Consider the following 24044-nt stretch of genomic DNA (forward strand, 5'->3'; position numbering starts at 1 on the left):
TCTTTTTCGTTTGAAAAGATTTTAATTAAAGTAAAAATATCAATTAAAAATGGTGCAGGTGCCCGCTAAACGTTAGTAATCGCAGAGTTACCTCCCCTTTGAGAGTTTTCAAAACCGACCGTAAACAGAAAAAATGGCGGTCGATCCAAAATCGGTAAGTTGATGTATTTCCGAAGCTGCGTATAATCACTGTCTATATCAGAAAAATGATACTAATTGGCATTTTATATTCATTAAGTTTATTTTTTGACACAAATTGAATTGAGAGATTCTCTGCACATTGCGGATTTTATCATTGATTGATGCTGTGGCAGTTTCATGATTTGGCCCCCAGATCAGCAGGTTTCAGGGGCAAGCTCAGATGTTATTCGCTGAAAAATTAGGCTTATGCACATAATGCGCTGAACTATAAATGATTCTTATGTTAAGGTTTCAAAACAACAGAATGAATAATGAATGCACAGTCCCGGCCGGAAAATGGGGTGGGATGGGTTGATGAGGGAGGGGGGGGGGGGGATGCTGTATTGTGTCAATGGTGGGTTGGAGGCATTGGGGTTATTATAAGGGAACATCCAATCCAAAATTTTTAAGGGGGAGGGGTTAAGGAAATGGCCAATAATTCCATTTTGAACAAACATCTTTTATAAAGTTGTTTCCTGTATCCTCACATACATCCATGTTACATGCAAGATAATTAATAATAAATGTAAGCATGTATTGATGACACCAAACAAAACCTGTACAGGACCTTGTTGTCTCTGATCTTCTAAGTTTATATGGTCTTTATTTTTCTTTTTTTTTTTCAGCATTCAAGTACTAGTATAGAAGACTTTGTGTTTGTCAAGCCCATTAGTAGAGGAGCTTTCGGGTAATGGTTTGTTATAAATACTCTATACTCCATGCATGCTAGTGTTTTCCAAATGCCCTGTTGTCCCTACATATACCAGGCAATTGGACACTGGCTTGATAATTAAGTGAACAAATTAACAGAAGTGTGAACACGCCTTGATTTGACCGATACCCCAATGGCCCTAATTAGCAGCCTGGGGCTACATGTACTTCCACCTTTGTGTCACTTTCAGATGTGTCTGACGTCACTATGTGTATACATATTTTAGAGCTGAAGTTGATCAGCCGATTGGCCGCTTAAGAAAAATCATGTGGCAGGGCCTTTCAATAAATTTTGTGCTGTGGCTGGACATGAATTAATCAATCTTATTAAAATAATATCCTTATATTCCAAGTGAGATATAGGGTCTGATATTTGGAGAATACTGATTTGTAATATACTTGGCTTCTAACAAACTATAGCTATCCCCTAATATTTACATTCTGAGTGTTTTGTCGCTATATGAATCAACCAACTGACGAAAACAAACATTTGTCTATGAAAACAATATGAATACAACAATTCTCATGCATCGATGCGTGATCAGCCGGTTTCCAAACATTACGCCAGTTTCATATCAATAAAAAATAGTCCCCGACAATATTTAAATGTATAATCTTTAATATGTTTCTTGATGTAGAATCAACTAAGGTTTACTGTTATAAGTCAGTCAAATCTTATTGTAAATATATTTCTTGTTTATCGTTTGTCATTTGCAAAACAAGTCAACCAGAAGGCGGAAGCTTGAAAACGCGACGTTGTGGAACGACTTTGTCGTCCAGCTATTCCATTAATCTCTTTTCTCGTCGTATATGCATGGGTGTCTTAATTTTAAATATAATATAATAGCCTTTCAATAATTTTTATTTTCATAAATTAGAAAAATACGTTCAATCCCTATGTGGAATTTGCATAGTGTATAAGTCTGATTTATGTTATAATCTTACAATGCAAACATTTTGTGGACTTTTTAATTTAATTACAGAAAAATGCATGTGAGTTTTGATCCTGTTATTTCTTCTTTCCAGCAAAGTGTTTTTAGGCTACAGAAAAGACAACCCTAAGAGATATTATGCCATAAAAGTGATGAAGAAATGTGAGATGGTGAACAAGAACATGGTGGACCAAGGTAAAGTTTATCACAGAGATATCTGCTCTTTAGGGACAGACTTCAGTTTCATCAATCTTCCTTAACTTTCCATTCACCCCTGAAGACACATTTAGGCTCTCCTAAATCATAGACTAGACCAGTCCACTGTGAAATTTCAGGGGTGAATGAGTTTAAAGCTTAGGATTCTCCATAGTAAAAGCATATTACAGTGGACCACTGATAATCCAGACGGTCGATGGTCTTGAAAAATTGCAGTCTGAATGAAAATGTCAGGGAATGGATTATCGTAACTTTGCATTTTTACACATGTATAAGAACTACAAAATTCTGAAAAAGTATTAAGTTGATAAACTTTTATTAACTTCTATAATGCTTTATCAATTTATGCTTATGGAAAATTTTAAGTTAGGGAATTCCTAAAGTTACAGAATGTAGATGAAACTGGTCCCAGGTATTTTTGCTATATATGATATCGATGATAAGTTTGTGTTTGAAAATTTGTGCTGGATTGGTCATAGGTGATCAGCATACATTGGCAAGATACTGTAGGTTTTCCCTGACACAGGTTTAATTTTCTCCATTTTCAAAAATTTATGTAAACTCCTAAAATAAATGATCAGATGAGTCAAGGGGACTCGACGAAATTTAATTCAAATAGAAATTGACATTTCATCTATTGATTACATTCAGAACTGGAAAAAACAAAATGTAGCATTTTTATTTGTCGGTAAAACTTGGTTTTACCAGTATTGGGATCGCAATTCCGGAACTAGCTTTTTACCCCCCCGGCTGGTGTCGTGAAGAATAAACTGAATATCCACACATTTGTGGTATATGTAGTTGTAATTTGCACCCAGATACAATATAAACTAGTTTAGAATCATTGTGTAAACTTATTCAGTAGCATCAATATCATTTTAAGTGGATTGCGAAGAAAATAAGAAAATATAGTGAACTGCATTTCATTATTAACTTAATGATATTCACAAACTATCTAACAGATACAAGTGGTGTCGTGGTAAGTCCTGAGCTTTCTATGCGGACGGCCCGGGTTCAACCCTTATCGTCGGCAGATTATTTTTATTTTTTTTATTTCATATTTTTATTTGTTGTTAATTCACCATGCTTGAAAATAATCTTTTATTTTGTCTTTATATTTATTTTTGTTTTATTTTATTTTTATTTTCCAAAAGTTTATTCCAAACATAGACATGTATAGCATATACACTAAATTACGAACATCCCACTATTACGGCCACTTATTTTCAGTTCCGATTTTTTTTTTCTCTTCAGAAATACAATCACACCGCTATTCCGTTTTACGACCAATTTTCATAGTCCCAACGACCACTAAATTAACACTAATTGACCCTTTGATTATGACCACAGGCACATGTGACTTCACACCTCGCTGTGCCTCACCTTCCCGCACGCAGCAACCCGTGAACAACTACCCGCAGGTACATCAGTCAGTCTTTTGTTTCCGTCGACCTAATTATCAGATTATCTACATGTACTAGGAGAGTGTTAATCGCCATCATTTGCATACTTGTGACTGGCAGTTGACGTGATCGAAACCACAAGTAATGCAACGTTCTTTCGATAGCCCTGGTGGCGAGATCGAACGATTTAGGCAGTTCTTTCTCATACGTGTAACGCCAATGGAATTAAAATTCTTTAATGTATGAGATATATTGATCTTATTTCAGATATTTATGAAGTACCGTACGTCAATCATCTCATTTCAATAGATGTGTCATCTATTTTGTTGCGGTAAACAATCAGTGTTTTGCATTAGTTAAAAGTACGCTTGACTATTGCACAGTAGTCTTTCAAACACTTTACCGATTGTGATCGTAAGTTATTATTTGACCAATCATTGCACATGGCGGGATAATTAAAATCGATTTACGTAAATATTAATAATAATTTACACAGATCAATACCAATTTTAAACACAGAGATTCTCATTTACCTCAGGTGATACTATGTGATAATTAAACCAGAGACATAGATATTTTAATAACTATCTAAATCTCTGATTAAACTAACGATATGTATTTGAATTATAATTAAAACATAATAGAAAGTAATGTCTAGAAAAAGTATTTTCATTTAGATTGTCAACAATTACTTCAGTGAAATTCAGTTTAAGATTTAAATAAGCACACATAACACCATTAACTTTATTCAATGAAAAAAATATGTCTATGCTCTAGAAATAAATGGTATAGTCATTATAAGTCCCTAATTTATCAAACTTTAAAAAATATTTGTAAATTATTGGTTTTGATTAGATACGCATGCATTAAAATATGATATGATTAAGATTCTAATGGCCGACAAAACTAATTGATCAAATATAGTAATTTGCAAATTTATCTTAACCAAAATATATCAAACTGTTTTTTTCCCCACACGTACATGTACATACTCAGCATGCTATGTTATGTTTCTTATGGTTTTTTTTATATATAAATGTAATATATATGTCATGTCAAGTTTATGTTGATGTCCCATGTATTTGTAAATGTGTTAAATGCAAAAAAATGAACAAAAAATTAAAAAAAAAATATATAATATACATTTATATATACATGTATATTGCATTTTTCATAAAATTTCAATTTTGAAACAAAAATACAATACATATATTATGTACCGGTCAGCTAGGATACAGAGTTTCTGTTCTTGATCGTCATGATCATAGAAGAAACCTGGTCCACCTCAGAATTAAGACCACCTCGCTATTAAGACCACTTTTACTCAGACCACTGGGTGGTTTTAATAGATAGGTTTTAATGTAAATACTGTTATACATATTCTCAACACATGTTATATAATGTTTCTGACGTCCCTTGCTCATACACATTTTCATTTACAGCGGTTCGGAGCGGTAGGGAGCTGGGTTTTCGAGAAAAATATTTCGAAGATTAAAGGATAGATAACCACCCCATATATACATCTCTTCGTATCTGTAGCAGTGTGCAGCCAAGCGTGAAGGTGTGATACATTGATCATGACCACATCAAAACAATAAGCAGTGATCTAGAGTTGGCTGTTCTATTGTTTAGAGGATTAAGTGTCATTTTATAACGAAATCTTATCGTTTGGTTGTTTATGCAAATTAAATGAAAAAATTCGGAGGTGTTTAAAATATAACTGAAATTGTAATACATGTACGTACTATTCTGTACTAGGCAAATGTACTTATATAATTTGTAACACAATGTTTTTTTCAGAGTAGATTATCATGTCAAAGTAAAATTGCTGAGTGAATCTGCTATAATATATATTGAAACCACTGAAGCTTATAATTTTCGTTACTGTAAAGGAAATTTTAGAAATATCAACCCATTTCAAATGATTCGACTGAACTAATTAAGTCTTCCCATCTTCTCCTCCCGGTAGGAGTATGTTATTTTTTCATTACATTGTACAGATCAATATGAAATATTTAATGTAAGTAGGAAACAAATTTGACATATTTCAGAGTCAGCCTAATTCAGGTATTCTCAGGTATTATTAGCAGATAATAAAACCGTGATATTCCACAAAATTAGTACTAATCTGATAGATTTGTATCAATTCATCAAAACAGTAAAAAGTAAGCGTGTCACTATCCTTCATTAAATCATATACTACAATTATGTTTTTCTTGAACCAAGCCTTATAAGAACAGTTTTTCTACCAATATTCATATTTCAAAGTAAATTATCATGTTCAAGCCTTATGAAAACAGTTTTGGAACCAATAGTCAAATTTCAAATAGAGATTGAACAGTGTTTTGATTGCGTTAAAGGTGGTATGAACGCAATGGGATACAGACATATTCAATGTAGCGCGTTAGCGCTACATGTAGAATATGTCTGTATCCCATTGCGTTCATACCACCTTTAACGTAATCAAAACACTGTTCAATCTATATATTTACATAAATAAATCTACTTTTACGTTATATTTAAAACGGTGATGGTTGCTAAGTTGGGTAACTACGGTAGTCAGGATGACCGAAGATATAGTTCCGATTGTTGAATGTTATAGCTGCAGTTTGGGTTGAAATACAACAATGACACTTTTCTGTTATTTTCAACATATATTTTTTCTCAATTTGATAATATATATTAATAATGTCCATTTCGAATAAAAATTGAGATAACCAAGGCGGAAAGTCTACCGGTATGTATCGTTGTCAGGGTAGTGATGCGGTCCGAAGTGGAGCGAGCCGCCATATTTGATTTTCAACCGAGGAAAGTGACTGTGATAAAGCCTATTGATGGTATGACCGTTGAGCTGTTGAATGTTTGTCATGTATATGTATCGGTCTAAGAACGCGATATACACTAAATTCTTCATAGTCATGACTTTTATTTTATTGTACGGAGGATAGACAAGTGTTTGCGTGTGTGTAGGTCTATTTTGAATGCAAAGACGGGGCCATTTAGCTGATGATACTGTTTCGGATAAGCTACCTGTAATGTTTTTTTTTTTTTCTGGAAACCTGTATATGATCTGTTAACCTATTGTTCGCTTAGAAGCTCCCATAATTATTCACCGACAATCAAATGTTCTGTATATTTAGGTGAGATGAGTGACCGTACACACATGTACATCTCACGTAACTATGGGATTCCCCGAACATTCCTGAGGAAAGCCCCCCGGTTGTAGCCCCGACCAGCGATTCATTTTGTAGTTTATTACCGTTACAATGCTTGAACACATGTTTTGTTTTGATATCAAATACATATTTAATTAGATCTAATAAAAACTCTTTATTGTTATTTTAAAATCCGTCAACTTATGACGCAAAATCTTATCGAAGCGTGAACTAGAAGTAGTCCGAACCTGCACTGCGTTTGTATTCATACGTCATTGCGTTTACGCTAATTTGAACGCAACTCCCCTCCCGTTGACTATATAGGGACATATGTAAATATAGTAAATTATCATGTCCAAGTAAAATTTCTGAGTGAATTTGCGATCCGAATTTTGGACCTATCCTTGCTCCAAATTTTGCTGAACAACTTTCCATAATGTTTAATAAGAAGATATTTACATATTGTAGTTAGAAAAGAACACTGATGACAATATCTGTCATTTAGGTAACTCGTGCCGTTACCGTTTGTTAGAATATATGTTGTAATGTACTACAAACTTGATAGACATAGAGAAAAAATATTAACATGTTTTGACAAAAAACATCCTTCGTGCCATTTACATGTCGTTTAGTTAATTAACTCAGGTTATTTAGTTTTATAGTTAATATATATACATTCATGTACTTGAAACTTGATAAAGCATATACCGGTAAACAGCTGATAGCTGACAGAGATTTTTTTCTCTCTTTCCCTCTCTTTCCCCTCATTCTCCCTGATATGTTGCCAAAGTAGTATTAGTGAAGTTATGTAGCATGAAAGTCATCCTTTATGACAATATACGTTAGTTATATATGTTACACGGTCTGACAACCATTAATTTTTGTAGTTATAGATAGTATGGTGTTCTTAAACTTGCTAGATACATTTTTGTTAAAAAGGAAATCCTTGATGTCATTCATATTAGTCATTAAAGGTCAAATACGTGTACGGTATTGCTTAAACATTATATGAGATTTTATATAATATAACCAGTAAGTTTTTTCTTGATATCTGAAGAATGCCTGTTTAGTTTTTAACAAAAAAAATCTATTTAATTTGACATTACAAGTCACCATAATGCTGAAACTTTTCTTTATATAAACTTGACAACATAAATACTTCCTCTTTGATTGAAGGTTCTGCACTGAAATGCATTATGTGTATTTAGAATAACTGGACCTGTACAAAATGTGAGAAAATAAATCAATGTGATAAATTATTACGACCAAATAAAAAAACAATTATTTGTATTAGTTTTTCAGCCTTAGTTTAAGTCCTGTTTTCTTTGGATCGTTTTCCAATTTGCAGTTATACTGATAATATAACCATTGACTTATCAATCTTTAACACTCGAATCAAATCCTATCATCCAGAAGTTTTACCGTAGCAGTACTTTCAGTACTTTGATTATATTTGTCTGAAAAATGTTTGAGAGTCAAATAAAAGCATGGAGCAATGTAAAATTTACCTATTAAAGTATATAATACACAATATGTAGTATAGACTAGCAGATTTAAGTATGGGACTCACTCTCAGATTAAATAGTGTGCTATGAAATTATTTGTATATATACAAATTGGTACTTAAAAATTGTAATTGCCTTTGCAAATTTTTAAGATGGCCATCAGACCCTATGTTGTTGATTTAAGATTTCTCAGTTGAATTCTAATACTAGAATTATTATGATTATCTCCCCCTGGTTTGAAACTTGAGAATGTAATGAAAATCTTATACTTATAGAGACTTGGGTTAGTCACAAATCATTTAACATTGATTAACCGGCTTTTTAACCTACGATTTTACCATTATATATAATTATACCGATTATCTGATTATGATATGATTTCAGTTTTGGCTGAGCGGGATGCCATGGCAGTCACCAAGAGTCCTTTCATCGTCCAGTTATTCTACTCGCTTCACTGTCAGCAAAATATATTCCTGGTAAAGTAGTATTTGGTCATGGGGCCAGGGCCACTGGTCATTACAGGGCCACTAGCTAGACTGAGGCCTTATCTAAATTAAACCTGTAATGAAATACAGGAACTCAATGTAGGGGTCAAAATGACTTTCTAATTATTTTCAACTCATCTTGGTAGGGGATCAAGTTTACTTAATTTTATGCATTACAGGTTAAACACATGTTCCAGCTCATAGTACTTGAAATTCCTATTGGAAATGGTTTAAACTTGGTATTATAGTTTTTAGGTCATCTGACCCGAAGGGTCACGATGACCTATAGTCGTCATGTTTCATCCGTCGTCGTCGGCCGTGCGTTAACTTTTCACATTTTGAACTTCTTCTCAAGTTCTACCATTGTGATTTTGCTGAAACCTACATGAAATAATCCTGACATGGTCCTGACAAAGTGTTGTTATCCCCTGCACAACTCTAAAACCAGCAGAGATATTTCCATGAAACTTCATAGACACATTGTTCTTATGGTCTAGTAGTGCCTTTTGCTATTTTTAGGTTTTCATTTTTTGCACTTTTTCCGTAACCATGGAAACATTGCTGAAAATATCATATTTTGTACCAGGTTCGTTTCCGGAGCATAACTCTAAAACCAGAAGAGATATTTCCACGAAACTTCATAGACACATTAGTCTTATGGTCTAGTAGGGCTTTTTGATATTTTAAGGTTTTCACTTTTTGCACTTTTTTCTGTAACCATGGAAACATTGCTGAAAATGGCAGATTTTTGCGTAAGAATCGTTTCCGGAGCACAACTCTAAAACCAGCAGAGATATTTCCATGAAACTTCATAGATACATTGTTCTTATGGTCTAGTAGTGCCTTTTGCTATTTTTAGGTTTTCACGTTTCGTGCTTTTTTCTGTAACCATAGAAACATTGCTGAAAATATCATATTTTTGTAGCAGGTTCATTTCCGGAGCATAACTCTAAAAACCAGCAGAGATATTTCCACGAAACTTCATAGACACATTCTTTTTATGGTCTAGTTGTACCTTTTGCTATTTTTAGGTTGTCATTATTTGGCACTTTTTCCATTACCATGGAAACATTGCTGAAAATATCATGGTAAATGGTAAATGTTACTTTGCAAAACTCCACCCATCTTTGTGTATATAGTCTAATATAAATGTCAAGGCTGTATACCTGATTCAACAATTGCAGCCCCGCTCTACTTGAATTATACTCCATCTTTCTTTAGCTCAACTTCCTTTTTCCTGGTTTTTTTTCATACACATAAGTCTCCACAATCAAACTTACTTCAGCTTTGATATCTCCATTGGCGGGGGATCTGAATGACTATGTCCTTGTTATTTTTCGGGTCGATCCGAAATCCAAGATGGCCGCCACAGCAGCCATCTTGAAAACACAAGTTCTATCGGTGCGATTTGGCTGAAACTTGCATCCTGACATGGTCCCACAAAGTGTTGTTATTTTTCGGGTTGATCTGAAATCCAAGATGGCCACCACAGCTGCCATCTTGAAAACACATTTTGAACGTCTTCTCAAGTTCTGCCGGTGCGATTTGACTGAAACTTGTATGAAATGATCCTGACATGATTCCGACAAAGTTTTGTTATTTTTTGGGTCAATCCGAAATCCAAGATGGCCGACACAGCCGCCATCTTGAAAACCATTTTGAACTTTTTCTCAAGTTCTACCTGTGCGATTTGGCTGAAACTTGCACTAAATGATCTTGACATGGTCCCAACAAAGTGTTGTGGTTTTTTCCGGGTCGATCCGAAATCCAAGATGGCCGCCACAGCCACCATCTTGAAAACACATTTTGAAATTCTTCTCAAGTTCTACCTGTGCGATTTGGCTGAAACTTGCATGAAATGATCCTGACATGGTCCTGACAAAGTATTGTTACATCTCTGGTTGATCCCAAATGGAAGATGGCTACCATGACACTATATCTAATTGATTTCCTATATGTTAAGGCCTCTTGTTTGCAATAAAATTTGTTGAAAGAAATTGAAAATGATCCTGACATGGTCCTGACAAAGTGACATCATATATAATCAATTTTACTATTGCCAAGGTAGTCAGATGACCGTTAAGGCCCTTTGGGCCTCTTGTTGAGTTAAACATTTTATATTTATGACTATATCTGAGCAAATCTTTATGATATTTCGTATCAGAGCATATCATTATAATGAACTAACATCCTAATATGCTAGGTTGTCAATAGTCTATTGACCTTTCTTGAAACAATTTTCCGATACAAAAACTTTTAGGAAAGAAGTTTTGTACAGATAATAAGATAAAGGTTTTGATGTAGAACATGTGAAGAAGATGGATTTGGAGATGAAGAGGAGATTAAAGTGACTGTGATGTGTTTAAAATACTTCATATCACAGTCTGCTTTGATCAGCTTCTTTGTCTTGTGTTTCACACAAATAATTATAAATACACAAAAGGAAGGGGCTGAAGTTGAAGTCCTAATTACATGTGAAGTTCTACATTACATGTATTCTGTAGTTTATTTCATGATTTTATTTTATTTGTGAACTTCTTAGTAGGAAATATTATTAATTTATAGTTATGGAAAAACTTTTTCCAGGATCAAAGATAAAAATTGTTAAGATTTTCAGACATTAAAGGGGCCAATTTGTACTTAAATTTTCTGTTACTACTTGCATTGAATTCTGTCTTAGTATATGAATACGTATACATTGTATTGTTATGGATATGAACAATCGTTTTAGGACCAAAACACAAGATTTTGGGGATTTCAAGGGGCCCAATGGGTAAAAATGTGCTTGCATAATGAATTAAGCTCAAATGTCTATAAAAGCTGCCAGAGATGAGCTTTAATCTAGTTGCTGTTCTTTAACCACTCTTGTTCATTGCATATATTGTATTGATTGTTTTGTCAGGTAATGGAGTATATGATTGGTGGAGACGTCAAAAGTCTGCTCGTTATTTACGGTTTCTTTGACGAGGATATGGCACTAATATACGCCGCAGAGGTGACACTGGCTTTACAGTACCTACATTCCAGAGGTATCGTTCACAGGTAAACATTAATTAAAGGTATATTGCAGGGGTTTTGTTAACAGGTAGATAAAACATACAGGTAAATATCAAATATTCTATATTCAAGGGGTATTGTTCATTGGTAAATAATATTTACATGTAGACGTCAATTATAGGTACATTTCAGGGGTAACTAATACTTACAGCGAGGTTTGTGTTTGGTGTTCCATAAATGGAGTCCTTCTCAGATAATATTTATTTTTGGAAATAAACTTTTACAGTTATTTTTTAATGCAAATTCACGAAATTAAATCACATAGGAAAGAACGTTGGTTAACGGTAAATAAAGTCTAGGTCAATCTGATTAAAATACAGATCCTTATTATCACTACGTTTGATAAGAGGATCTGACAACATCCCATTAGGGGTCATGTCAAGATGACCTTTGGAATTGGCCAATGGAATTGGCACTGCCGGAATCTTGACTGGGGACGAAATAGTTTGAAAAATCTGTCCGAATTAATTTCGTGTACTAAGTCATCTCGCCCAAAATGCACAACAAAGCTAAATGTATATGTATACTGGGATGAAATGGTGTTATCAATTGACGTAGCAATGTGTAGAAAATGTATTTGATCAGAAGTACACGTGGTAAAAGGTCATCCGAACATGACCCCTTACAAGATGTCGTCAGATCCTCTATTGAACAGAGTGGTTATAAGGACCTCTATTTCAATCAGATTGAACAATCTAGATAAATGTGAATTATAGGTATTCTTGAATATGAATGTATGAAGGTATTTTTAGATAAAAGACATCCTTTTAGAATCAGTAATCTAATGTTTAAACCTTTAAATTACAGAGACCTGAAGCCTGATAACATGTTAATATCACCAGAAGGCCACATCAAGCTTACAGACTTCGGCTTATCTAAAATCCAGTTCGAAGTGGGTAAGGTCAAAGTTGTTATTCGAGGTCACAGGGTCAAATTTGTTATTCAAGGTCACAGGGTTAATTAGGCTAAGATCTTTCAGTAAGTTCTTGTAAATAAGTAAGATGTCTAGAGACCTGATATTGGGCTGTAACTAACTGGAATAAAGGGCATCCAAATTTGTTTGAATGAATAGACCTGACCTTTGTTCAAGGTCACAGGTGTCGAATGGACTTATGTCTTTCAATGATTTCTTTCAAAAACTTAGAGGCTTATAGAGATCTGATATTGAGTCTTGATGTATATGCTGGGATAAAGGGCTGTCAAATTTGTTCAAATCATTGACACCATTTGTTTGACCAGATTTGACTTTTCATAAGCAAACATATTCAGTGTTGAATCTAGAGGTTTTTTGGCCTTCAAGAAACCTTCAATCCCAAAAATCTTTCTTACAATTATGGAAACTTCCCTCTCTGGATTGATATTTGGTACATATAAGGATGTGACAGTGTAAAACTTTTATTTTTGGCCAGGTTCTTATAAACAACAAGGCGAGCTAGGAAAGACTCCTCTACCCTACAGCAGTCACAAGATGGATTATTTTCGTACACCCGGGCAGATCTTCTCCTTCAAGAGTAATTTAGGATTTGTAAGTTTCCAGAGCAATAGAATCTTAAATGGGTCTGTCAACTGGACAGAATGTGAGATTTCGGTTTGTAAACACAAGTCTTGGCCGACCAAAATCTTACATTTGTGTCAAGATTTCTTTAACTACTTGAACGACAGACGAACCCATGCCTGATTATTTTTCTCCAATACTTCCACAAAAACTAATATTGCAGTTGATTTCAAACATTTTCATTGCACTATTAACCAAGAAATATTGTGATTCAAAATTATAAAGTTCATTAATCATTGGTTGTCATATTTTTGACATGCATTGGTGTGTAACATATATTGGGTGTTCTAGCACAGCCAATGGTGCGCATTAGCGCACCATGATTGATATATATAGTTTATAAGTACTGTGATAGTAACATTGTGTGCCACTATTAGTTGGTCTTTTTAATGTTATGTAATGGAATTAATTAATGTGCCATGTGATACCCCATAATGTTTTACTAGTATCTCTAGAGGTGATGGAATCTAACTCTTGGTAATATTCCCGCTGAAATGATGTCATTTAGTGCGGGATATCATCTTTTAGCGTAATTCCATCACCAATAGAAAAAATCCCACACAAACATTATCTAGTATCATGTGGTATGTGAATTAGTCCCATTATCTATCAAAGGAAATATCTGTCATTATAAGTGAGATCTATATACATTTGAGGAGATAAACCTTTATAAATTTACTCTGTCTGCGAAAGAAAGGTTCTCAGTATCTATATGCATTTCAATTAGTTTCATTATAATACATCTGGATGTTTTGTATTTCAGTCTACAAAAAAGTCACAAGTGAACATTGACACAGTTGACACCCCTGCCTCGAGACTAAAACGCTTTCCACGAAGCCCTCTTGTAGACCTCAATACAAACTCACCAAGTTCTCATAGCACCAAACCTAAATCCCTTAGGGATCGTCTGGTGAGTCAAGCAACCCGGTCACGATTATCGTCACCGAGACCGAGCATCACTCTGCCTCCTCCCGTGATGAGCTTGACACCAACTCTACAAGACTCGCTGAACTGGTCTAATAGTGGTAGCGATGGTAGCTCTTTTCAAAAGGAGTCCTCCAGGCGTTCCAGACTCTTCACAGATGAAAATACTCTCAGCACACATAACCTGATGTCAATGGCAGAAAGCCACAAAGGATCCAGTTTCCGAAACCTTAAACTCAGTGAAATAGAGAAAGAAGGTTCATGCGGCTTGAGGAGCAAGCTTGGCAGGAGTGGCAGCGAGAGTGGAATGAGTGACGAACGTGATAGTATCTTTGACAGCAGTATAAGTATTGAAATGTCGGTGGACAAAAGCTCGGATTCGGTGTTCCACAAGAAATGTCATGACAGCGATGACTGCTGTGATGAAGACTGTTGTAACAGCCATCTAAAAGCTCCGTCTCGACAGGAAAGCATCATGGACGACACACCGCAGATGCACAGATCTAACGAATCCGTGTGGAACTCTTACGCTGCGAGGAATCTTCGTTCGATGCGGCACGGATCGTACTCCGAAGACAGCGATGAAAATGAAGAACCCCGGCACAGATGTGTTGAAAACAGAAAGAAAAGCTCAAAGTCAAGTTGTGATAAAAGTAGAATGTATAGTGAGGATTCCACAAATGTGCGACGGAGCAGAGACAGGCGGTTATACAGTTATCACTCAGACGAGGAGATGGATCATGTGCAGTCAAGCGGAAAACGACGGTGTAGTAGTGAAGGTCGAAACAGAAAACGGAACTTTGATATGGTGGCTAGAAGTCCGCTGATGAAAAAGGTGCACAGTGGAACGGGCATCACACAGGAGATTTGTATGGTTAAACTTTATGGGGATGAACATCGCATAAAGAGGAGTAATTCTGAGACGCTACACAGAGATTTCGGTTCCTATAATCTTTGTCAGAAACAGTACAATACAGATAACTACAGAGACTTTGTGGATTTAACGTCAGAAAATCTCAAGTCAGACGCTTGTGCAAGTTTGTGCAAAGAAAACATTTTACCAGAAAGAGTGGCATCAAGGTCTTGTTGTCGAAGACTATCGGGCAAACTTCGTTCAGAACAACAGAAGCAGGATAAGAATGGTTCAACAAAATGCACTGCGGACGATGATAATGCTGCACTGTTGTTTCTATCTTCATCTTCACCTGATGTCAGCATGACAACTTTCGATGACAAATGTGGTACAACAGTCGATTCAGAGAAGATTTTACATACTGAGTCTGATGTAGTGTACAATGCTTCTGAAACTAAGGACAAGTCAGATGAAGCTTCTGTAGATAAGAACCAATCGGACGAGGTGTCTGTGAATAAGGACCAATCGGACGAGGTGTCTGTGAATAAGGACCAATGGGATGAAGCAAACTCTTCACCTAGTCTCCATTCTAGCAAGGAGATGAGCTTAGATCGAGAATCTATGAGTGATGATCATGAACGAGAATTTGACTCATCAATTAGTGATTCTGGTGGTTCTATGGAAACAGACAACCCGTCTCCTACAAAAACGAGTCCGATAAAGACCACACGATTTCAGAATCCGATTCCACAAACGCCAGAGCCCTCTACATACAAAAAGGTTAGACTATCTAGTACAAAAAGGTTAGGCTAATTAATACTCAAAGGTTAGACTTATTAGTACAACAATGTTAGGCTAATAAGTACAGAAACGTTACACTAACTAGTACAAAAAGTTTAGACTAACTAGTACAAAAAGGTTAGACTGTATAGTACAAAAAGTTTAGACTAACTAGTACAAAAAGTTTAGACTAACTAGTACAAAAAGGTTAGACTGTATAGTACAAAAAGTTTAGACTAACTAGTACAAAAAGTTTAGACTAACTAGTACAAAAAGGTTAGACTGTATAGTACAAAAAGTTTAGACTAACTAGTACAAAAAGTTGACAATTAGTACTGTATAGTACAAAAAGTTTTAGACAAACTAGTACAAAAAGGGTTTAGACTGTAATAGTACAAAAAGTTTAGACTAACTAGTACAAAAAGGTTAGACTGTAATAGTACAAAAAGGTTAAAGGTTATAGTAGTACAAAAAGTTTAGACTAACTAGTACAAAAAGGTTAGACTAACTAGTACAAAAAGTTTAGACTAACTAGTACAAAAAGGTTAGACTGTATAGTACAAAAAGTTTAGACTAACTAGTACAAAAAGGTTAGACTGTATAGTACAAAAAGTTTAGACTAACTAGTACAAAAAGGTTAGACTGTATAGTACAAAAAGGTTAGACTGTATAGTACAAAAAGTTTAGACTGTATAGTACAAAAAAGTTAGACTGTATAGTACAAAAAGGTTACACTAATCATTACACAAAGGTTAGACTTATTAGTACAAAAAAATGAGGTTAATTAGTAACGAAAGGTTACACTAAATAGTGCAAAAGGGTCAGAATAATTATTTAAAAAAAAGTCAGACTGATTGGTACAAAAAGGTCAGGCTAATTAATACAAAACTAATTAGTACAAAAAGGTTAGATTAATTAGTGCATTTTCTACCATGTCTTCATTACTATCAGTTTCTGAAATATTATCAAGATAATTTGCTGCTTCAATAACAATACTGGTGTAACAGCCAGATCTAAATTTTCAAATAGATATATGATTAATTCTTATTCTTTTTATAAATGGTTTAATTGTTGATGCCATGAATGATTTCATATAAGATATAGATGTTATTGTTTAAAGATGCTACACCACTGTCCAATGGTATTTTTTCTCTGTCTTAAACAGGAGCAGATGATTCAGTATTTTTCTTCAGATACAAAAAATTACTTACTTTACACCAAAAGCAAAATAAATTATTTTTGTATTTTGTGTTAATTAGACACATACAAATGATTAAAAATTTGTGCTGTCGGCAGAGAAGCATCTTTTAAAGTATCAAATTGAATGAAAAACAAAAATTTGGTTCATATGTCTTTATCAATTAATTCTGTTTTCGTTGTATAGGATACGATCTTGAAGACACCCGTTGTTAAACGCTTACCTAAACCCTCACAGTCGACGTCATTACATGCCCACTTTGCATCCGCTGTTTGTGAGACGCCAGTGGCGCAGATTTCACGGATAGACTTTCCATCAGCCACTCCTGGCTTTAGCAGGACTCCGGCCAGAAATGTCGCAAAAACTCCCTTCAAGACGCCCAAGAGTGTGCGGAGGGGGCAGAAACCTAATACAGAGGACGAACGTATTCTGGGCACACCTGATTATTTGGCTCCAGAAATTCTTGGACAGAAAGCACATGGTAAGAAGAGTATTACTGCCCATACAATTACGCCTCAAAAATTAACCACCTGTGTCAACAAATTAGTTTGTTTCTTGTAGTTTGTAGTTAGATGATTATTTTACTGTAAACCAAATGATTTTCATGTGGAATAAGATTTTGCGTATTTTGCGAGCAATTAGAAATCACAAAAATAACGAGTGCCAAAATAGAGCCGGAAATAGACAGTGGAACCATATAACTCCTACTCAAGAAATCATATCGCCACAAAAATAAGTTGCTTTACAGGTATTTTCACCCTGCTACACTTCCCTGCAGGTATAGGTTGTGAACTGTACCTGCTGCCCCAATTGCATGATAGTAAAAGGTGACTAAATTTGGGATTTTTTTCTCTCTTTTCTCAAATATGCACATCTGTTCACCAACTTATTCTCGTATGAGATTTAATTTTGCAGAATTCATGTGCGATAAGAAATCATGAAAATAATTTGAGGCAAAAAAAGTTTAAAATACAGTTATAGTAGAACTCCAGAAGTCTGAATCACAAAACTAAACCTCATGAAACGTAAATATGAAAAGCAAAATTAAGTCACCGTGAAAACAAGTTGGGTTACATTGGGATGTATCTGAGGGAGAATATTGTTCTATTCTGTCTGATATCAAATGAACTTTTCATGGTACAGGGCCAGCTGTCGACTGGTGGGCACTAGGAGTGTGTGTGTTTGAATTCCTTACTGGGGTGCCTCCCTTCAACGATCAGACGCCAGAACTCGTATTCCAAAACATACTCAACAGAGGTACGTAGGAGCATGTTCATTTCTACAGGTCTGGAGAACCAGTTGTTCAATCATTAAAAAGTTATATTTTTATAATAAATTTATTACCAGCTAGCTAGTTAAAGGTTTATCAAATTATTGAATAAGTTTAATAAATTTCATGTTACATAGCCACTCATGTAAGATCCTCTATTCATCGTTTCATGTGTAATAAAAGCCAAAAGGAACTGCTTATTCTTTATTCTGAGTTGTGATTGTCTTGCTGTTGTAGATATTCCATGGCCCGAGGGTGAAGAAGCACTGTCAGAGAACGCCCAGAATGTGATCAATGAACTTCTAACAACAGATCCTGATCTCCGCCCCTCAGCCAAAGGTATATTGGGGTGGGAGGGGAGGGGGGGTAGTTGTGTGTGGTAATACAAAATGTGTTATAGCTTTTCTGGATCAGTAAATACTGTGAAGCCTGTTATTTTTGTGATTTTATAGGTTATTGACTTGATCGCGAAAATTTAATTTATTGTCTTTGAAATTGTAAGAATTGGTTGATTTTTATATACTCTTGAATCTTAAAACCAAATCACAAAATTTTCATTTGCTAAAGTTTAATTGTTCTATATTTTTTAGTCCAAATCTCTAAAAATTTTACCTGTGAAAATCTCTGACTCTATGTAGAATAAAAAGCATTTTAATCAGAACAAATGACCATTATATAGGTATTGTTTATAATGACTTTATGTATTAAGGGACCGGTTTATAAGTAAAATGATTTACTCCATAGAAGTGAAGGAGATGCCATTGTTTGCTGACCTGGACTGGAACAACCTACTAGACATCACTCCGGCCTTTATACCACAACCTGATGATGAAGAGGACACTATTTACTTCGAAGGTAAAACTGCAATCCATCTGACATTGGTGGGTTATAATTATAACTGGCAACTGAAACACATGTGTCTCAATGTCTCAGGACTAAGTTGGAGAATGTCAGATAACCTAGTCACTTTGGTCCAAAGGGGCCTAGACATGGGCCATTCTTGTACTCATTCTTGTACTCATTATTATTCTCATTATTATAAGAATGTCCTAACTGCTTCGCCATCATGGCTAGGTTGTTAGAAATAGATTGTCAGATATTTAAGCATTAAACTATCTTCCTATGGCATCTATGGTCTATATAGATGCCATAGGAAGATAGTTTAATGCTTATATTTACATTATCAACTAATTTTGGGGTCTCTGCATTAACACTGTTTAAGTTAGACCAGGAAAACTGTTAATCAATGACGATTTAATCCACAAGATGGAACAGCCATTTTGACGGTGATCAGTTGACGTCACCATGTCAACATTAGTGAGGTCATAATGGTCACGTTTTGGGTGTCAGTTATACTGTCATATACTTCACTTTGCCTTGATTAGTTTATATAGTAGAAGTGACAAGTAAATGTAAATAAATATATACATGTATATCTATAACCTAGCAATAAGGAATTGTAAACAATTGTTGCAAAATTCTATTGTGTTTTTGTATTCCATGTAATTTTCTGTAAAAAGATATCTCACTTTTGGTCATTAGACTTGTTTTACCCTATATACTGTTGTTTTCACAGCAACTAGGCTATAAGTGTCCTGGGTTTAATCCACTTTAATTTTATTGTCTTTTTGTTAGATTTTAGTCTATTTTTAGTAATTTTGTATTATTTTTACAGCTAAGAACAGCATGCAGGAATTACTGGTATCTGGAGTGGACTTTGGTCAAGCATCATAATCCGCAACAAAACTGGACAATGGTCAGTCTGCCAATTTAATGATGTTGTGATACCTTGAGGGTCTTTTCTAAATTGTATGGTAACTGCTACATGTAGCCTGCTTTCAAAGTGACACAAGATGAACTTTGACCTTTTATACAGCCTATCAACAGAATTGTTGTGACCTCTTGATTCAGCCTATCAAAAGAGAATCATTGTGACCCCTGGATTCAGCCAATCAGCAGAGAGTCATTTTGACCCCTTGATTCAGCCAATCAGCTAGATAATCATTGTGACCTCTTGATTTAGCCAATCAGCAGAGAATTATTGTGACCCCTGGATTCAGCCAATCAGCAGAGAATCATTATTACCCCTTCATTCAGCCAATCAACAGAGAATGATTGTGACCTTTAAATCATCCAATCAAAAGAAGCGTCTGTGTGGCTTTAGATTCAACATGTGTTTAATTACAGAAAATGAACCCTGTAATTGGCTACAAAAGTGACCGCTGTAATTGGCTACCATAGTGAATGCTGTAATTGGTGAAACTAGTTAAAGCTACCAAAAGAGTTTAACTGAATTTTATGACATTTTTGTGATGACTGCAATCTAATTTGTCCTGACTTGGTCAATGACAGACATGAATAAGACTGTGATGAGTGAATACTGGGTTTACATACCAAGTATAGTTTTTATCTGTGATGCTATTTACAACAATTTGTACTCTATATGATAGATATACATGCTTTCAAATGTATCAACGGGTATTGGTTACTTATAAATGGTTAGCGTAATTTACTTAATCATGAAATACTATAAATACAGTATTTTTTGTGCACTCATATTTAATGCTATGCTTAATTTTAAACATATTAGAACAATAATGAATTGAGCTGTACCATAATCAATTATGTGAATATTAACAGCCTTATCTCTTAAGGACGTACAGAACAGTGATCTAACATGTTTCTGCTCGGACCTCCTTAGACCAATTAGTGCATTATTTTTAGGCTAACAGTATTCGGCGCAATAAATGTCCATGTCCCTATAAGCGTCCCTCCCCTTTTGAGGCCTTGATTTCAATTGCCCAGGCATAAGACCAAAACTTGTTATCAAAATTGTCTACAAGGTTTTGTCTTATTAGCACCTTAGCATTTTTTCAATTTTTAAAACGCCCTGGGTGCTCATTGGGTTGACTTCAGTAACTGTATCTAAACAATTTAACTTAAATGATGTAACTAATCACAGGCCAAGGTTCTTAACTTACATTGACCAGAGTTTGTGATACATCAATACATTTTGATTTTGAAATCCTTTAGATATAGGTTCTTGTAGTTAAAAAGAATCATAAATTTTGATCATTTTATCTGTGATTTAATGAAACTTTTTTCAAAGTTTTTTTTTTTGCTCAACAAGCTCACAAAAATAAAACCTTAGAAAACTTGATTGATAAAATCTCTATGAAATGGACACTCCATATTTTATATTTGGGTTTATATAATCAGTTTAACTTCCTACATAGCTTGTATGATATATTTATAAATTGGAAAACAAAATATTATGGTTTGATTATTCTTGTAGCTTTGTATATAGCTACTAGGTAAATGGTGATGAAAAAAATCTATATTCAACTTGGTGCTTTGATTCCATTTTACTAGTTTTGATTTAACTCCTTCACCCCTAAAATTTAATAGTGGACTGTCCCATTCCTTGATTTGGAAGAGTCTAAATGTGTCTTCAGGGATGAATGAGTTAAGAATGTTATGTCTGTGTAGTTTGTTACTCTGAATGTACAGATTTCTATCACTCTAATATTTATAAGAACTATTTTGACAGAGACGAACAAAATACCATAAATTTAATAGGATCTTAACTTAGATGTGTTTGATTATATTTAATACCATAACAGAAAGTCAATGGTATTAAAAATGTTTTTCAATTTGGTCGAAGAATTTTTGCAACTGTATCAGTAAACCACCTTTCTTTCGCGCGTGATTTGCTTTTGCAAATTTTGTGATCAAAGTTATTTCGCGAAAGTATATCTCCATGATTTACCATGTACATCATATTTATTGATTGGAATTTTCATTATTTTTTTTTTTTCAATCAGTGAATCTTAATCTTCATGGACTTGTTTTGGAATGAAAATTGTGAAATTAATTAGACTCAAAAGAAAGTTGGTTTACAGTAAACATGAAAAGAAACTTTATGAAATCTTTTTGTAAAATATTCAACAAGACAGCACTAAAACAGCACTAAAACCAACTAAAATTTGTACATTTACATTAACTATGGTACTTAGCTTCAGCTGTATTTTGCTTTAAATTATGATTATGCTAGTCAATTTGCTTCACATTGCAAATCCACTGTATATTATTTATGACACTTACACAGTACTGTATTTCATGTCACAATCCTGTGTATTGCTAAACCTTTTATTAATTAGTTAGTGACCAAGCGGTTTTAAAATTTTTGAAAAGCCTTTCTGACTTTCTACCAGTATAAAAATCCTCTGGGTTACCAATTTAAGATCAAGGTTTATACAGTTGTCTGGTACTGGCTGTTGGTTGGTGGTTTGTCTCTAAATACCAGTAACCACTGCTGATAGTAGTGTGAACTTCAGCTGATGGGGTAATGGTAAAATGCCAGACACGTTAACCACTAGGCCACTGATGTAGATCTAGAGAGCTATCGGTAGATCTATTAACCACTCGGCCTTCATGATCCAAATTTAGGAGCCGAGTGGTAGAATGTTGGACTTATAACTTTTGTTTCCCAATTTTACTTGATTATTGTTAATATGAACATGAATGTATTCGTGAGAAAATTTTGATGATTGCACATTGCAGCAATTAATGTTTTGGTTGTGATTAGCCACTCAGGCGATTAGGGTTATTTAGGACATGTGATGTAGAAACAAATCTAATAGGTTAAAAGAATGTGACTTGAGTAAAATAATTATTATAGTTAAGGATTGGAGCTAGATGTTTCAATAACAACACTGTCACCATTATGTTAGACCTATGGGTGTGGCGTTGTAACTGTGCACTATACATATTTATATCTTTTTGTTAGAAGGATAGACATAGAAAATGAAAGAGATATCTTAACTGGGGAAAGATGCAGATTTCATATGAGGTTTAATTGTCATGTTGTTGGCACTGCAGATGGCCTTGGATTGTGGGGAGGATTTTCTTTCTCATCCTACTTGCACTTTGATGTTTGTAATATTGATGTTGTATGTGTTACACATTGTTAACATCACCTGATAATATTTACTGTGTGAAACTGTACTATACTGTTAAGAGTTTACATTGTACACTGTAAATACATTGTATCTGAAGAAACAGATACCTGTAAATGGTAAATTGAATACACAAACACAGGAAAGTTTAACTGATTTACTCAGAATTATTATTCCCCCACCAGGAACAAGGGACCACTATATGTTTGCATTGTCTGTACATGCGACCTTGTCGGACAGTCCGTGCTCTATTTTCTATACATGTACTATAAGATAATGGAACTTCATGCTTGGTATGCGAGACAGTCAGTGTATAGTGTACCACATCCTCGATACTCCAGAGGTTAGTCCAGGGGTTTAGCGAGTAAGTGATTGGAACCCCTGGAGTATCGAGGATGAGTGTACCAAAACCAGGTCACTGTGACCTATATCTTGACCTTTTATGACCTCAGTTTAAAAACAAATCTGGTTCAGGCTCCATCTCCTCTACACTAGAACTTCAAACTTTGGAATGTAAGTCCAACTATGTACAACAGTGTGTCATGTATCAAAACCAGGTTACAGCGACCTATATTTTTACCTTCCAAATTTCAAAAAAGTTTGTATAGACTTTTTCATTATTATAAGGCACTGAAGCATCATACTTTGTACATGAGTTTATCTAGACAAGGAAATACCATCATCAGAGACTCACGATTGATTGAACTACGTAGGTATTTATGGAAATAAATTTCGGTTTAGTCTCAATCTGAACAAGTTAATCCGACAACTAAACTTCCCCATAATATATGACACGTAATGTGATAAGTGCAATTACCATTATTATTTCCATAAATACCTGATATATCATTGGAACATATCA

At 34.6% G+C, this 24044-nt stretch overlaps 1 protein-coding gene across 1 annotated transcript; it reads left to right on the forward strand.

The window, feature by feature from the left end:
- Positions 1 to 109: 109 nt before the first annotated feature.
- Positions 110 to 23083, forward strand: LOC138330374 (serine/threonine-protein kinase greatwall-like). Its single transcript, XM_069277955.1, has 13 exons — positions 110 to 154; positions 807 to 868; positions 1918 to 2018; positions 8487 to 8578; positions 11490 to 11629; positions 12452 to 12540; positions 13054 to 13169; positions 13963 to 15756; positions 17141 to 17435; positions 18098 to 18211; positions 18462 to 18563; positions 18969 to 19079; positions 19900 to 23083. Exons 1-13 carry the CDS (start codon positions 134 to 136, stop codon positions 19956 to 19958), a joined length of 3096 nt encoding a protein of 1031 aa, XP_069134056.1. The 5' UTR covers positions 110 to 133; the 3' UTR covers positions 19959 to 23083.
- Positions 23084 to 24044: the final 961 nt, after the last annotated feature.

This window comes from Argopecten irradians, chromosome 8 (assembly GCF_041381155.1).
Source record: "Argopecten irradians isolate NY chromosome 8, Ai_NY, whole genome shotgun sequence".
NCBI classification, from domain to species: Eukaryota; Metazoa; Mollusca; class Bivalvia; order Pectinida; family Pectinidae; genus Argopecten; species Argopecten irradians.

What these genes read in the sequence shown, in the direction of transcription:
- LOC138330374 (XM_069277955.1), top strand. Translation starts at nt 134, where the DNA reads ATGGCGGTCGATCCAAAATCG. An exon ending in ATTAGTAGAGGAGCTTTCGG is followed by an intron (nt 869 to 1,917) that starts GTAATGGTTTGT and finishes TCTTCTTTCCAG; the next exon opens with CAAAGTGTTTTTAGGCTACA. An exon ending in TCAAGAGTAATTTAGGATTT is followed by an intron (nt 13,170 to 13,962) that starts GTAAGTTTCCAG and finishes TTTGTATTTCAG; the next exon opens with TCTACAAAAAAGTCACAAGT.